At 42.2% G+C, this 16,695-nt stretch overlaps 1 protein-coding gene across 2 annotated transcripts in view; it reads left to right on the forward strand.

Moving 5' to 3' along the window:
* negr1 (neuronal growth regulator 1) overlaps window positions 1–16,695 on the forward strand; it is a 400,053-nt gene that overhangs the window by 305,089 nt on the left and 78,269 nt on the right. Inside the window, exon 7 of one of the 2 annotated variants that reach the window (XM_021599922.2) lies at window positions 5,944–5,985. The exons of the other annotated variant lie outside the window; for it this stretch is intronic. Within the exon in view, the coding sequence (XP_021455597.2) occupies window positions 5,944–5,985 (42 nt within the window). The remainder of the gene's footprint in view (window positions 1–5,943; window positions 5,986–16,695) is intronic. 2 annotated transcript variants of the gene reach the window in all.

The following is a 16,695-nucleotide window of genomic DNA, read 5'->3' on the forward strand; positions in this document are numbered from 1 at the left end:
CATTCTTACATTGTTCTATTTTTGAGCTGCGTTTGAATGCAAAATTCCAATTGAAAACATTATTGGAATTGTTGAATTCAATTTTCATAATAGCAAGCTATGTTTGCATGTTTGTTTGGTTATCAACGTAACTGCTTTCACTATCTAGTACACTTGCTAGCTACTTCAGATGAACACATTTCTAGTGGCAAATGAACACATTTCTAGTGGCAAATGTGTTAAATTATAGCCATGGTATATAAGAGATAATCAACTCTTGGCTCTATGCTTTCTCTGGAAAATAATGCAACTCTGTAGTTAGCACATCATGGAAAACACCTTCCCCGGAGTTCATTAATTTTCAGAGAACACATAGCCCTTTGTTGATTATCCCTTACCTATGCTATTTATTATGTTGTCAATAATATTTACATGTTAATATTATCTTCTGGTTATAATTATTATGTCTAATCTTTTAACTAAATTAAATATATTAGCTTCCAAAGTAAGTTGGTATATCTGCGAATATACAATATTGTGAATACACAATTATTGTGTGAATACAAAGAAAACTGAGTTATTTAGCCTTTTTTTACCCCAGAGTTTACTTTAATGAGGACTGAGATGTGTTATTTTAAAGAGGACTATATGTGAAAACAGCCTTATTGGGTTAAAATAATCCATCTCAGTCCTCTTTAAACTCTGGGGTATAAAAAAGCTCAATAACTCAGTTATCTTTGTATTCACACAATAATGTTGTATTCACATAATAATTGTAATCAGAAGATACTAATAATATATAAATATGATTGGTAACAGAATAAATAGCAGAAGAATAACTGCATATTAAATAATTCTGTAATTGAAAATTGTACACCCAATGTATTCTACTAGCCCTATAATTGATTTTGTACCCTACATTCTTAGAAAAAAAAGCAGCTATCTAGGACCTAAAAGGTTTATTCGGTTGTCCCCATAGGCAGGGTTGGGGAGTAATGGAAACTGTAATCAGCTAAAATATTGTAATCAGATTACAGATACGTTTGGGAAATTAGATGATTTACTTTGAGGATTGCTTTTAAATTCAGAAAGGATGTTTGCGGAAAAAAATATTTGACACTTCTCTGTAGTCTCAATGACATTCAGATCATTGAAAAAAGGACCAAGGTTAAGTTTGTTCCACCTGAGTGTCTGACCACAAGTCAGAGACCACTATGATGACACACCAAATGTGTTTGATGGATCGCAGAAAAAGATCAGGAATAGACTTTTGAAGGCTACAGTCCAAGCTATGTCTTCCAATGGTGTGACTGATGTCGGCATCCAAAGATTATCCAACTTGAATAAACGCTGTTGAGTCTATAGGGGCGCTATTTCATTATTGGATAAAAAACTTTCCCGTTTTAAGCGCAATATTTTGTCACGAAAAGATGCTCGACTATGCATATTATTGACAGTTTTGGAAAGAAAACACTCTGAAGTTTCAGAATCTGCAAAGATATTATCTGTGAGTGCCCCAGAACTCATTCTACAGGCGAAACCAAGATGAAACGTCAAACAGGAAATGAGCAGAATTTCTGAAGCTCTGTTTTCTAATGTCTCCTTATATGGCTGTGAATGCGACAGGAATAAGCTTAGACCTTCTGCCGTTTCCCCAAGATGTCGGCAGCATTGTGACGTATTTGTAGGCATATCATTGGAAGATTGACCATAAGAGACTACATTTTCCAAGTGTCCGCCTGGTGTCCTGCGTCGAAATTGGTGCGCAACGCCAGGTGCAAGTATTTTTCCATTTGATAGAGAGGAGAAACCAGGCTTCCGCGAACGATATATCATCGAAGAGATATGTGAAAAACACCTTGAGGATTGATTCTAAACAACGTTTGCCATGTTTTTATTCGATATTATGGAGTTAATTTGGAAAAAAGTTCGCGTTTTGAGTACTGAATTTTCGTTTTTTTTTGGTAGCCAAATGTGATGTACAAAACGGAGGTATTTCTAATACACAAAGAATATTTTTGGAAAAACTGAGCATTTGCTATCTAACTGAGAGTCTCCTCATTGAAAACATCTGAAGTTCTTCAAAGGTAAATTATTTTATTTGAAGGCTTTTATGTTTTTTGTTGAAATGTTGCCTGCTGGATGCTAACGCTAATGCTAATGCTAAATGCTACGCTAGCTAGCTACTGTTACACAAATGATTGTTTTCCTATGGTTGAGAAGCATATTTTGAAAATCTGAGATGACAGTGTTGTTTACAAAAGGCTAAGCTTGAGAGATGGCATATTCATTTCATTTCATTTGCGATTTTCATGAATAGTTAACGTTGCGTTATGGTAATGAGCTTGAGTCTGTATTCACGATCCCGGATCCGGGATGGGGAGATCAGAGAGGTTTTAAGGTTGACAGCAGTGGTTTAATCAACGGCGATACGATATCACTTACTATTGATATCTACATAGCGCATTGATGTGAATCACCCTGCTGCTCTCTCATTTAACTATTCGCAACTCACGGATGATGGTTGTTGTGAATGGCTGTTCACAAATCTAAATGTGTATTTGAATCCAATAATGGTTGAGTTCAAGAAGTTTAAGCTGCCTATCAATCATTGTTTTTGAAACCAATGGGCAGCCAGTTAAACATATGCTCTTGCAACAGCTGCACAGTGCGGATCCCAGCCTATGGAATAAAAGTGGGGATTTTATTGTTCAATCTAATTCATGCTAATAAAAAAATAACAAATCCATAGGCCTAATGGAAACATGCTCAAACTTGAAGGGGCAATCTACATCAATTTTTGGATCTAGAAATTATATAAATCCTGTCAGGTTATTTCACTTAGAATTCACAGTATCACAATTCCAGTGGGTCAGAAGTTTACATACACTAAATTGACTGTGTCTTTAAACAGCTTGGAAGATTCCAGAAAATGATGTCATGTCTTTAGAAGCTTCTGATAGGCTAATTGACATCATTCGAGTCAATTGGAAGTGTACCTGTGGATGGATTTCAAGGCCTACCTTCAAACTCAGTGCCTCTTTTGCTTGACATCATGAGAAAATCAAAAGAAATCAGCCAAGACCTCAGAAAATGTTTTGTAGACCTCCACAAGTCTGCTTCATCCTTGGGAGCAATTTCCAAATGCCTGAAGGTACCACGTTCATCTGTACAAACAATAGTACGCAAGTATAAACACCATCATACCGCTCAGGAAGGAGATTCTTCAAAGTAGTCACCTTTTGCCTTGATGACATCTTTGCACACTCTTTGCATTTTCTCAACCAGCTTCACCTGGAATGCTTTTCCAACCGTCTTGAAGGAGTTCCCACATATGCTTAGCACTTGTTGGCTGCTTTTCTCTCAGTCTGCGGGCCAACTCATCCCAAACCATCTCAATTGGGTTGAGGTCGGGTGATTGTGGAGTCCAGGTCATCTGATGCAGCACTCCATCACTCTCCTTCTTGGTCAAATAGCCCTTACACAGCCTGGAGGTGTGTTGGGTCATTGTCCTGTTGAAAAACAAATGATAACATTTATTGGAATAACTGGAATTCTGATAGACTTTGGTTTTTAATGTTAAGATATAATTTAATTGTATTATATGTAGTAGGAAGCGATGGATTAGAAGAAGCCTACATAACCAACTGATAAAGTAAAATGTATCATCCATATATGGCCAGCTATGTGAACTTTAACATTGATTTATCTTGCAATAGATGTTGTTTAACTGGTAACATACATTTTTGTCTTGTTCTGATGCCTCTTAAGGGGGAAGTAATCTAAAAGTAATGGAATGTAATCAGATTAGATTAGTTTGAGTTATCCAAAAGTTACGTTACTGATTACAATTTTAGACTGGTAACCTACCCAACGCTGCCCATAGGAGAATGCTTTGAAGAACCCTTTTCGGTTCCAGGTAGAACAATTTTGTTTCCAGGTAGAACCCTTTTGAGTTCCATGTAGAACCTATTACACAGAGGGTTCTACATGGAACCCAAAATAGTTATTCTTGGAAAAAAATGGGTTCTATGGGGACAGCTGAAGAACCCTTTTGGAACCCTTTTCTTCTCAGTGTATGTAGCGATTCCCATCAAATATGTTGTTGTCTTTTCACACTATTCAAACCCCACAATCGAATAAACAGATTATGAAGCCCTTATAGCATATAGATCACATATTGCAAACCAATAATCTGAACAAAATTTCTGTGCATCCTTGACCATCGCTAATCAATATCCAAAAACAGCACAAGTTTTTTCTGCGAACCAGCACATCATCATCCTCTCTCTTTTGTGGCACCAATGTAGGTGGTTTTGGCAGGGGAAGTAGTAGTCTAGTGTGTGGTGTGGGAATAATGATAAGAGAACCTGGGGAGAACCTGCGGAATTCAAGCGAACCTTGGAGTGTTCACACTGCACATCAAATTGTTTGAAAGGGAGCAAGTGTGAAAACACCCTAAGGCGTGGTTTCTTTTGTAAAAATATTTGAAATGATAGACTAGATCCTATATGTTGAATATATTTAACACAATAGCATGCTGTAACAGCACTGCAAAGCTTCAACCATTGGCATCAATAAACTGTATGTACAATGTTACAGTATGCCCAGTGCAGTCAAAAACACAATTTCCTGTGTTTTATATTCATTTTCACACTATGAGGTTGGAATAATACTGTGAAATTGTGAAATTTAGTGTAAGAGCTGTTTGAAAAGACCGCCTGAAATTAATGCCTGTTTAGATGGGAGGGAGTTTTGGCTTTCTATGGTGACATCATCATGCAGTAAATGAGTTAATAGACCAATAAGTAAGGGAGTTCCAAACCTCCCTGCCAGTAACACCACATTTTCAGTTTTCCCCTCCCCACTCAAACCTCTCCCAGTCAGTCCTATCAAAAAAGAAGCCATGTTTGTCTGGGATAGTCCCCAATCAATTTTTTGAATTGCTTTAGCGGCACCAGAAAATCCAGTTGTAATGTATTTTGTAGTTCCAGCAATGAGGTGCTTTAAAACTAAAAATGTATTTGCCTAGTTCGGTGGAGACCCAAGGAACCTCAAGAGTTAACCAAGCTTGTGAATGAGTTTGGTATCTCATGTTTTTATATTTTAACAGCAAAGTTAGGTATGTCGGAAGCTAGTGTAGTAGAGCAATCACAGTAAGTTACTTAATTGTCACCCAGAAATGGTTTGATATTGAGATAAAAATGGCTGCATGGGACCTTTACTGCCGAAAACTACACTAAATACATGTATTTGTCATATAGTTATGTAAATATGAACGTTTGAAATTTATAAAAAGGAAGACCTTTAATAGACACATCGGGTATGACTGTTTTTCCAAGATGGTGGATGTGGACATTTCAGGATGTCACATTATTCGATTCCCCAAATGCCACCGCCCGCTCAGTTTGAAATGAGTTCATAAAGTAATCAGATTGGGATTCACTTTCCCCTCAGAGGGATCAAAGAGGATTTTTTTCTCTCTCTCTCTCCTCATTCTTCAGGCAGACTCCAAAAAAAGGAGAACAAGAAATGGGGAGAGTTGCGTGATATTAAAGTGAAAATCAAATTACATCAATATGATTAAACGGCTGCCAACAAGGTGCAGATGTAATTATGATTGTTAATTGAGCCAAGTTTGATTCCACGCATCAAAGCGAGAGGCGGTCAGTAGTTTATAATTTCAGGACAAGGAAGTTTGATGAGCTCCATATGGACTCAGTCTAAGAACATTTTGAGAAGCTCAGCAGTGGCCTTTACCTAAGGGAAGGGATATGTTGTTAATTAGCATGTTTAGTTTATAGCTTACTACAGAAACGACAGACCTCAGGCATGGGTAGTTTTGTCTTCATTCCCTGTCCTTTGTCCTTGAATGTGGATTATTATTTTCTTTTGCGTCTCCATTCTGTTAATAATACATGAATGTCCTCTTTTTTCCTTCTTTCCCCCTTTTTTTCCCTGTAGCAATTATTGAACCCACCGCAACTAGTGCTGTCTCCCGCTCAGGTCAGTATATGTCACCGTGCTGTACGTAAACCAGCAAAGGGATCCACTCCACACTAACCTAAAAACCTCTCCTCCATCTCCAATTCCTCTCTCTTGATTGGCTGGGATGCCTGCTGGGGTACAGCTTCACTGTATGTGCTTTCACTTGCAGTTCATTTTGGTTTCTCAGGATTGGTTCTGTTTTGTTTCTGTTTTATTTTCTTCCTGTCAATGTAAACAGCTCGTCCGTCTCATTGCACACCCCCACCTCCTTTACTCTCTCTCCTTTGGAGCGTAGTGGCATCATAAAAGTGACTGTTACATATGGCTCTGGGACCGATGCGTTTCCTTTTGCTGATGGCTTTACTCTGGCTTCTTCATCCCGCCCCCTATGCTAGCTAAGTACAGTCTGCATGAAGGGCAGGATGTCAGTGAAAGGACCCTGTTACTTTGTTGTTTGCTATGTGCAGTGGCTCTGTCTCCGTTTCTCTCCTTCCAGAAGCAGCCGGGCTCTGCTGCTGCCACCTCTCTAACCTGTTGCTGTCGATGTGGCAGGTGTTTTTCCACTCTACTTCTGTTGCTTTCAAATTACAGCTCGGAATAATCCCTTTGCCAGGCCGTCTTTTCTCCCTCTCTTATGGTTTTAAGCAAGTCGCAGAATGTAATCTCTCTCGTTGGTTACATTATTTTGCTTAATACTGTTTGCACACATACTCACACCCCGCTCGCATACACACACACACATGCACAGACACACATGGCGAGTGACATTGCATGATAAATCTACTCAGCGCTATCCAGAGTTTTTCATCCTGCATCATGGATTTGCCCATCGTTTCATGTTCCATTCTGGAGACGTGGCTCTGTATGAGCATGTACTCTCCTGCATCCCTTACATTTTTACTTGGAAATGGATCTCCACGGGGATTTTGTCAAGTTGCAAGTCAAATCCTGCTCTCTGACAACACATAGCCCTGAACTCTCATTTTATGTAATGCTTGCAGAGCAAATGACAATTTCATGGTCCAACGCAAACCAGTGCTATCAATTGTGGAGATAAATTAACTCGACGTCCCATTGTTCTTGTTTTGTTCCAAGTTCCAAATTTTATTTGTAGTAATTTTTTTGCAGTGCGCAAGCTGAGCAGCTTGGCATAGGCAATTGTTTTAGATTCCTGGCAACAGGTAGTCTCCAACTCATTTAACCATGTCTGTTAATTAGGTTGAAGATATATAATTATCTTCTGTCAGCTCCACAAAGGAGGAGTGGGGGAAAGGTCCATGTAGGGAATGACATTTGTTGTCATTTAGAGATGTCAAACAGGAACCAATTGATGCTAAACCTCATCAAACATGTAGATTAAACAATGTAATGATTCCCTTCAAATACCATTGATGCTCATTTAGGATTGCATTCTTGCTTGGTCTCATTTGACATGCTCAAACTATTATGAAAGTTAAAGTAAAAATGGTCATCACGACTAACTAATATACAAAGTAAATTGCATGGTTGTGGCAGCACCAGCCCACAAAACATTGCCTTCTTAAACAACACTGAAATGTCAATAAGAGGGTTAAGTACCTTTTTTGCAAACAACACATTGGCTAATGTTTTCTACATGAGATTTGTGAAATGTGCTCTACAGTTGACCTCTTCCTATAGGTTAGTGACAGTACAGTTTGACACCGCATGGCTGTGACAATGATATTAAATGGTCGGTCCAGTACTTGAATATCACTCTGTCTTGTTTGAGCACCGCTACAGTATGCACTGAAATGTTAATGCAGCCATTTTTATCTCAATATCAAATCATTTATGGGTAGCAATTTCTGAGATTGTTTTCAATTAAAATGGTAAAAAAAATAAACAAAAATAATTTATTAGTAAAGAGCAATTCCTCAAGCAGGAATTTTTCTAGGACTGACTGAGAGTGGTCTGAGTGGGGAGGAGAAAACTGAAAGCTAACTGTTATTTGGAACTGTCTATTTATTAATTTACCAAATTGTCAAAGACTCCAGTCACCCAAGACATAGACTGTTCTCTCTGCTACCGCACGGGAAGCGGTACCGGAGCGGTACCGGAGTCTAGGACCAAAAGGCTCCTTAACAGCTTCTACCCCCAAGACATAAGACTGCTGAACAGCTAATCAACTAGCTTCCCAGACTACATTGAACCCCACTAAACCCCCTCCCCCCTTTGTTTTTACACTGCTGCTACTCGCTGTTTATTATCTATGCATAGTCACTTTAGAAATGACCTTGACTATCCTGTAACCCCGCGCATTGACTTGGTACCGGTACCCCCTGTATATAGCCTTGTTACTGTAATGTACATATCTTGTTACTTTTTCATCGATTATATTAATTTTTCTTTCGTTTATTTAGTAAATATTTTATCAAATTTGATTTGTCACTTGATTTGTCTCCATCTCACCAAAACAGGTCAACATTTCAGGTGGCCTTTTCCAACAATTCTTACACTAAAAAGGGCATTACCATCCTTTTCACAATTTCACAGTATTATTCCAAACTCATACTGTTGAAAAAATATATAAAATACATGTTTTTGACTGTACTGGGATGTTAAAATTATTTGATAAGTAGTAGAAAATGTGTAAATGTTCAAATTCAAAATGGATTTGTAGTCTATTTGTCGAGGTAATCTGAAGAGATTTCATCCAGTGCTTCCTGAAGCACTTCCCATAAATTGGATTGGCTTGTGAGCACTTCTTACGTACCATATGGTCAAGCTGCTCCCACAACAACTCAATAGGGTTGAGATCTGGTGACTGTGCTGGCCATCCAATTATAGACAGAATACCAGTGGACTGCTTCTTCCCTAAATAGTTATTTCATAGTTTGGAGCTGTGTTTTGGGTCATTGTCCTGTAGAGGGAGGAAATTGGCTTGAATTAAGCGCCATCCACAGGGTATGGCACGGCATTGCAAAATGGAGTGGGAGCCTTCCTTCTTCAAAATCCCTTTTACCCTGTACAAATGTCCCACTTTACCACTACCAACGCACCCCGAGACCATCACATTGCCTCCGCCATGCTTGACAGACGGTGTTAAGCACTCTTCCAGCATGTTTTCATTTTTTCTGCGTCTCACAATTTTTAAAATTTTTATTTCACCTTTATTTTAACCAGGTAGGCTACTTGAGAACAAGTTCTCATTTACAACTGTGACCTGGCCAAGATAAAGCATAGCAGTGTGAACAGACAACAGAGTTACACATGGAGTAAACAATTAACAAGTCAATAACACAGTAGAAAAAAGAAAAAAAGAGTCTATATACACTGTGTGCAAAAGGCATGAGGAGGTAGGCGAATAATACAATTTTGCAGATTAACACTGGAGTGATAAATGATCAGATGGTCATGCAGGTAGAGATACTGGTGCGCAAAAGAGCAGAAAAGTAAATAAATAAAAACAGTATGGGGATGAGGTAGGTAAATTGGGTGGGCTATTTACCGATGGACTATGTACAGCTGCAGCGATCGGTTAGCTGCTCAAATAGCAGATGTTTAAAGTTGGTTAGGGAGATAAAAGTCTCCAACTTAGGCGATTTTTGCAATTTGTTCCAGTCACAGGTAGCAGAGAACTGGAAGGAAAGGCGGCCAAATGAGGTGTTGGCTTTAGGGATGATCAGTGAGATACACCTGCTGGTGCGCGTGCTACGGGTGGGTGTTGCCATCGTGACCAGTGAGATAAGGCAGAGCTTTACCTAGCATGGACTTGTAGATGACCTGGAGCCAGTGGGTCTGGCGACGAATATGTAGCGGGGGCCAGCCGACTAGAGCATACAGGTTGCAGTGGTGGGTGGTATAAGGTGCTTTAGTAACAAAACAGATGGCACTGTGATAAACTGCATCCAGTTTGCTGAGTAGAGTATTGAAAGCAGTTTTGTAGATGACATCGCCGAAGTCAAGGATCGGTAGGATAGTCAGTTTTACTAGGGTAAGTTTGGCGGTGTGAGTGAAGGAGGCTTTGTTGCGGAATAGAAAGCCGACTCTAGATTTGATTTTAGATTGGAGATGTTTGATATGAGTCTGGAAGGAGAGTTCACAGTCTAGCCAGATACCTGGGTACTTATAGATGTCCACATATCCTAGGTGGGAACCATCCAGGGTGGTGATGCTAGTCGGGCGTGCAGGTGCAGGCAGCGAACGGTTGAAAAGCATGCATTTGGTTTTACTAGCGTTTAAGAGCAGTTGGAGGCCACGGAAGGAGTGTTGTATGGCATTGAAGCTCGTTTGGTGGTTCGATATCACAGTGTCCAAGGAAGGGCCAGAAGAATACAGAATGGTGTTGTCTTCGTAGAGGTGGATCAGGGAATCACCCGCAGCATGAGCAACATCATTGATATATACAGAGAAAAGAGTCGGCCCGAGAATTGACCCCTGTGGCACCCCCATAGAGACTGCCAGAGGACCGGACAACATGCCCTCCAATATGACACACTGAACTCTGTCTGCAAAGTAGTTGGTGAACCAGACAATTCAGTCATTTGAAAAATCGAGGCTACTGAGTCTGTCGATAAGAATATGGTGATTGACAGTCGAAAGCCTTGGCCAGGTCGATGAAGACGGCTGCACAGTACTGTCTTTTATCGATGGTGGTTATGATATCATTCAGTACCTTGAGCGTGGCTGAGGTGCACCCATGACCGGCTCGGAAACCAGATTGCACAGCGGAGAAGGTACGGTGGGATTCGAGATGGTCAGTGATCTGTCTGTTGACTTGGCTTTGGAAGACCTTAGATGGGCAGGGCAGGATGGATATAGGTCTGTAACAGTTTGGGTCCAGGGTGTCTCCCCCTTTGAAGAGGGGGATGACTGCAGCAGCTTTCCAATCCTTGAGGATCTCAGACGATATGAAAGAGAGGTTGAACAGGCTGGTAATAGGGGTTGCGACAAGGGCTGCGGATAGTTTCAGAAATAGAGGGTCCAGATTGTCAAGCCCAGCTGATTTGTACGGGTCCAGGTTTTGCAGCTCTTTCAGAACATCTGCTATCTGGATTTGGGTAAAGGAGAAGCTGGGGAGGCTTGGGCGAGTAGCTGCTGAGGGGTCAGAGCTGTTGGCCGAGGATGGAGTAGCCAGGAGGAAGGCATGGCCAGCCCTTGAGAAATGCTTGTTGACGTTTTCGATTATCATTGATTTATCGGTGGTGACCGTGTTACCTAGCCTCAGTGCAGTGGGCAGCTGGTAGGAGGTGCTCTTGTTCTCCATGGACTTTACAGTGTCCCAGAACGTTTTGGAGTTTGAGCTACAGGATGCACATTTCTGCTTGAAAAAGCTGGCCTTGGCTTTGGGTCACTGACTGCGTGTATTGGTTCCTGACTTCCCTGAACAGTTGCATATCGTGGGGACTATTCGATGCTATTGCAGTCCGCCACAGGATGTTTTTGTGCTGGTCGAGGGCAGTCAGGTCTGGAGTGTTCTTACTTCTGCATTTTTTGAACGGCGCATGCTTATCTAAGATGGTGAGGAAGTTACTTTTAAAGAATGACCAGGCATCCTCAACTGACGGGATGAGGTCAATATCCTTCCAGGATACCCGGGCCAGGAGGATTACAAAGGCCTGCTCGCAGAAGTGTTTTAGGGAGCGTTTGACAGTGATGAGGGGTGGTCGTTTGACTGCGGACCCGTAGCGGATACAGGCAATGAGGCAGTGATCGCTGAGATCCTGGTTGAAGACAGCGGAGGTGTTTTTGGAGGGCCAGTTGGTCAGGATAACGTCTATGATGGTGCCCTTGTTTACAGATTTAGGGTTGTACCTGGTGGGTTCCTTGATGATTTGTGTGAGATTGAGGGCAACTAGCTTAGATTGTAGGACTGCCGGGGTGTTAAACATATCCCAGTTTAGATCACCTAACAGAACAAACTCTGAAGCTAGATGGGGGGCGATCAATTCACAAATGGTGTCCACGGCACAGCTGGGAGCTGAGGGGGGTCGGTAGCAGGCGGCAACAGTGAGAGACTTATTTCTGGAGAGAGTCAAACTGTTTGGGTATGTTTGGGTATGTTTGGGTATCGAACTGTTTGGGTATGGACCTGGAAAGTATGACATTACATGCCATATCTGCAGTAGACTGCAACTCCTCCCCCTTTGGCAGTTCTATCTTGACAGAAAATGTTATAGTTGGGTATGGAAATCTCAGAATTTTTGGTGGCCTTCCCAAGCCAGGATTCAGACACGGCAAGGACATCAGGGTTGGCAGAGTGTGCTAAAGCAGTGAGTAAAACAAACTCAGGGAGGAGGCTACTGATGTTGACATGCATGAAACCAATGCTTTTTTGATCACAGAAGTCAACAAATGAGGGTGCCTGGGGAAATGAAGGGCCTGCATTTACCTCCACATCACCCGCGGAACAGAGGAGGATTAGTATGAGGGTGCGGCTAAAGGCTATCAAAACTGGTCGCCTAGAGCATTGGGGACAAAGAATAAAAGGAGCAGATTTCTGGGCATGGTAGTATATATTCAGGGCGTAATGCGCAGACGGGTATGGTGGGGGGCGGGTACAGCGGAGGTAAGCCCAGGCACTGGGTGATGATAAGTGAGGTTGTATCTCTGGACATGCTGGTTGTAATGGGTGAATTCACCGCATGTGTGGGAGGTGGAACAAATTAGGTATCAGAGGTATGAAGAGTGGAACTAGGGGCTCCATTGTAAACTAAAACAATGATAACTAACCTGAACAACAGTATACAAGGCATATTGACATTTGAGAGAGACATACAGCGAGGCATAAAGTAATCGCAGGTGTTGATGGCGATGACTAGGCAGAGAGGGTCGGATTAACTACACACAGAGCCTGAGTTCGCGGCTGGGGCCGACAGATAAAAAATAAATAAACATAATGGAGTACCGTGATTAATGGACAGTCCAGCAGGCATCAGCTATTTAGCCAAGTGATCATAGTGTCCAGGGGGCAGCAGTAGATGGAACAGGGAACCCGCCACTACGCTAGCAGGCGACAAGGCGCTTAAATCTAATCAAATCCAATTTTATTTGTCACATACACATGGTTAGCAGATGTTAATGCGAGTGTAGCGAAATGCTTGTGCTTCTAGTTCCGACAATGCAGTAATAACCAACAAGTAATCTAACTAACAATACCAAAACAACTGTCTTATACACAGTGTAAGGGGATAAAGAATATGTACATGAGGATATATGAATGAGTGATGGTACAGAGCAGCATAGGCAGGATACAGTAGATGGTATCGAGTACAGTATATACATGAGGTGAGTATGTAAACAAAGTGGCATAGTTAAAGTGGCTAGTGATACATGTATTACATAAGGATGCAGCCAATGATATAGAGTACAGTATATACGTATGCATATGAGATGAATAATGTAGGGTAAGTAACAATATATAAGGTAGCATTGTTTAAAGTGGCTAGTGATATATTTACATCATTTCCCATCAATTCCCATTATTAAAGTGGCTGGAGTTGAGTCAGTGTCAGTGTCAGTGTGTTGGCAGCAGCCACTCAATGTTAGTGGTGGCTGTTTAACAGTCTGATGGCCTTGAGATAGAAGCTGTTTTTCAGTCTCTCGGTCCCAGCTTTGATGCACCTGTACTGACCTCGCCTTCTGGATGATAGCGGGGTGAACAGGCAGTGGCTCGGGTGGTTGATGTCCTTGATGATCTTTATGGCCTTCCTGTAACATCGGGTGGTGTAGGTGTCCTGGAGGGCAGGTAGTTTGCCCCCGGTGATGCGTTGTGCAGACCTCACTACCCTCTGGAGAGCCTTACGGTTGTGGGCGGAGCAGTTGCCGTACCAGGCGGTGATACAGCCCGCCAGGATGCTCTCGATTGTGCATCTGTAGAAGTTTGTGAGTGCTTTTGGTGACAAACCAAATTTCTTCAGCCTCCTGTGGTTGAAGAGGCGCTGCTGCGCCTTCTTCACGATGCTGTCTGTGTGAGTGGACCAATTCAGTTTGTCTGTGATGTGTATGCCGAGGAACTTAAAACTTGCTACCCTCTCCACTACTGTTCCATCGATGTGGATAGGGGGGTGCTCCCTCTGCTGTTTCCTGAAGTCCACAATCATCTCCTTAGTTTTGTTGACGTTGAGTGTGAGGTTATTTTCTTGACACCACACTCCGAGGGCCCTCACCTCCTTCCTGTAGGCCGTCTCGTCGTTGTTGGTAATCAAGCCTACCACTGTTGTGTCGTCCGCAAACTTGAAGATTGAGTTGGATGCATGCGTGGCCACGCAGTCGTGGGTGAACAGGGAGTACAGGAGAGGGCTCAGAACGCACCCTTGTGGGGCCCCAGTGTTGAGGATCAGCGGGGTGGAGATGTTGTTGCCTACCCTCACCACCTGGGGGCGGCCCGTCAGGAAGTCCAGTACCCAGTTGCACAGGGCGGGGTCGAGACCCAGGGTCTCGAGCTAGATGACGAGCTTGGAGGGTACTATGGTGTTGAATGCCGAGCTGTAGTCGATGAACAGCATTCTCACATAGGTATTCCTCTTGTCCAGATAGTTAGTAGCCCTCCGACAGAGGCCGGTTGAAGGCACAGCGGATGGAGTATTCGTGGTGGTGTGGCGGGGCGCCGTGTCAACAGAGAATCCAAGCCAGATGGCGAAAGAGGTATTGTAGAATTTAGTTTGCTGGCCGGGAGATGCGCCTGGCTCACGGCTAACTGGTGCTAGCTTCGTGGCAGTGGCGTTAGCCACGATAGCCAATCGGTAGCAGCGGTGATCCGGTGCCAAGGTCCAGAGTTTACAGCAAGGATCCGGTGGAGTATCGGGCTCTAGCCGTGTCTGACTGTGGTTCGGGTGAACAGCTGAGTAGGTCGGGGTGGGCCTCAGGGATTACTTTGGTACTGGGTGCCACGGTGAGCTAGCTAGCTGCAAGCTGTGAGCTAGCTAGCTGCAAGCTGTGAGCTAGATAGCTGCAAGCTAGCTGTGAAGATCAGAAGTAGTGGTCCAGGGATTACGGCAGGAATCGGGCGTTGCTGTGGAGAGACAGTCCAATACTGGTGGACTGGCGAGAATTATCCAGGCTAAGAACAGGGATGGTATCTGTGCAGAGGGTAAAAGCCACTAGCAATGGCTAACAATGACTGAATAGCTAATTAGCTGGTTAGCTTCTGGAGGTTCTTGAATGTGTTCTAAAAATTACAAATAATAGCGATACCGTATCACATTGGGTGAGGCAGGTTACCGGAAGGTATAATCAAATTAAAAATCAAAAAGAGATTGAAAATAAAATTTAAATATATATACAAAAAATACGAAAAATACAAAAGTACACGAGACACAAACAAAACACATCTTCACTGCTACGCCATCTTAGACAAAATGTTATTCTTTGTGATCCGAACACCTAAAACTTAGATTTGTCTGTCCATAACACTTTTTTTCCAATCGTCCTCTGTCCAGGGTATGTGTTATTTTGCCCATCTTAATCATTTCTATTTATTGGCCAGTCTGAGATATGGCTTTTTCTTTGCAACTCTGCCAGAAGGCTAGCATCCTGAAGTCGCCTCTTCACTTGTATTTTGCTGTTACTATTTAATGAAGCTGTCAATTGAGGACTTGTGAGGCGTCTGTTTCTCAAACTAGACACTTTAATGTACTTGTCCTCTTGCTCAGTTGTGCACCGGCGCCTCTCACTCCTCTTTCGATTCTGGTTAGAGACAGTTTGCGCTGTTCTGTGAAGGGAGTAGTACACAGAGTTGTACGAGATCTTCAGTTTCTTGGCAAGTTCTCGCATGGAATAGCCTTCAATTCTCAGAACAAGAGTAGACTGACGAGTTTCAGAAGAAAGTTATTTGATTCTGGACAGATACTGGCCAGATACTCAACTAGTCTAAAGAAGGCCAGTTTTGATGCTTCTTTAACAGTTTTCAGCTGTGCTAACAATTGCTAAGATTTTTATAATGATCAACTAGCCTTTTAAAATTATAAACTTGGATTAGCTAACAACATGCCATTGGAACACAGGAGTGATGGTTGCTGATAATGGGCCTCTGTACGCCGATGTAGATATTCCATAAAAAATCTGCCGTTTCTGGCTACAATAGTAATTTACAACATTAACAATGTCTACACTGTATTTCTGACATGCACAGCTCTCTGGGTGAGGTTATGTCTTCAAGTCTCCAGTGGGTGATGAAGTCCCTTCGTTGTATGTAATGTATTACAGATTATGAACAGGTGCAGTCAGATGGCAGGAGGGGTGGTGTGTTTGACACTCCAAACCAGGAGAGATGTGCATCATCTCTCCAAACCGTCTCTACAAGGTAGAGTTGATATGCACAGCACTGAGAACCAGAAGTGGGACCAAGTAATTGTTTTACAAGTCACAAGTAAGTCTCAAGTCTTAGCACTAGCCAGTTGTAGCTCAATCTTGGGTGCAATGACTGACAGTGTGGAGGCTCATTGATTTAATGTTACCTTAGCCTACCTGCTACACTAGCAAATTTATATATAGCTGTCGGCTATATTAGCCACGACTTACCGTTCTTTGTGCAGCTTCAAATGTCGAACAAAGTTGGAAGTTGTTGCTCCTCCGTTTGTATTTTTCTTCCCGCATGTTTTGCAAGTTGAAATCAGTTTTCTGTTGACCTCAGCGTAGTCTTTATATCCGAAAATAATAATTTAGGTATAATCTTTCCAAGGGCTCTATCTGAATTCACCCGCCGACGTTCCTCTGCACATCCACACCCAACTTTTTGTTAACTGGCACAATTTGATTGGCTGCTCT

This window comes from Oncorhynchus mykiss, chromosome 4, assembly GCF_013265735.2.
Source record: "Oncorhynchus mykiss isolate Arlee chromosome 4, USDA_OmykA_1.1, whole genome shotgun sequence".
In the NCBI taxonomy this organism is placed as follows: Eukaryota; Metazoa; Chordata; class Actinopteri; order Salmoniformes; family Salmonidae; genus Oncorhynchus; species Oncorhynchus mykiss.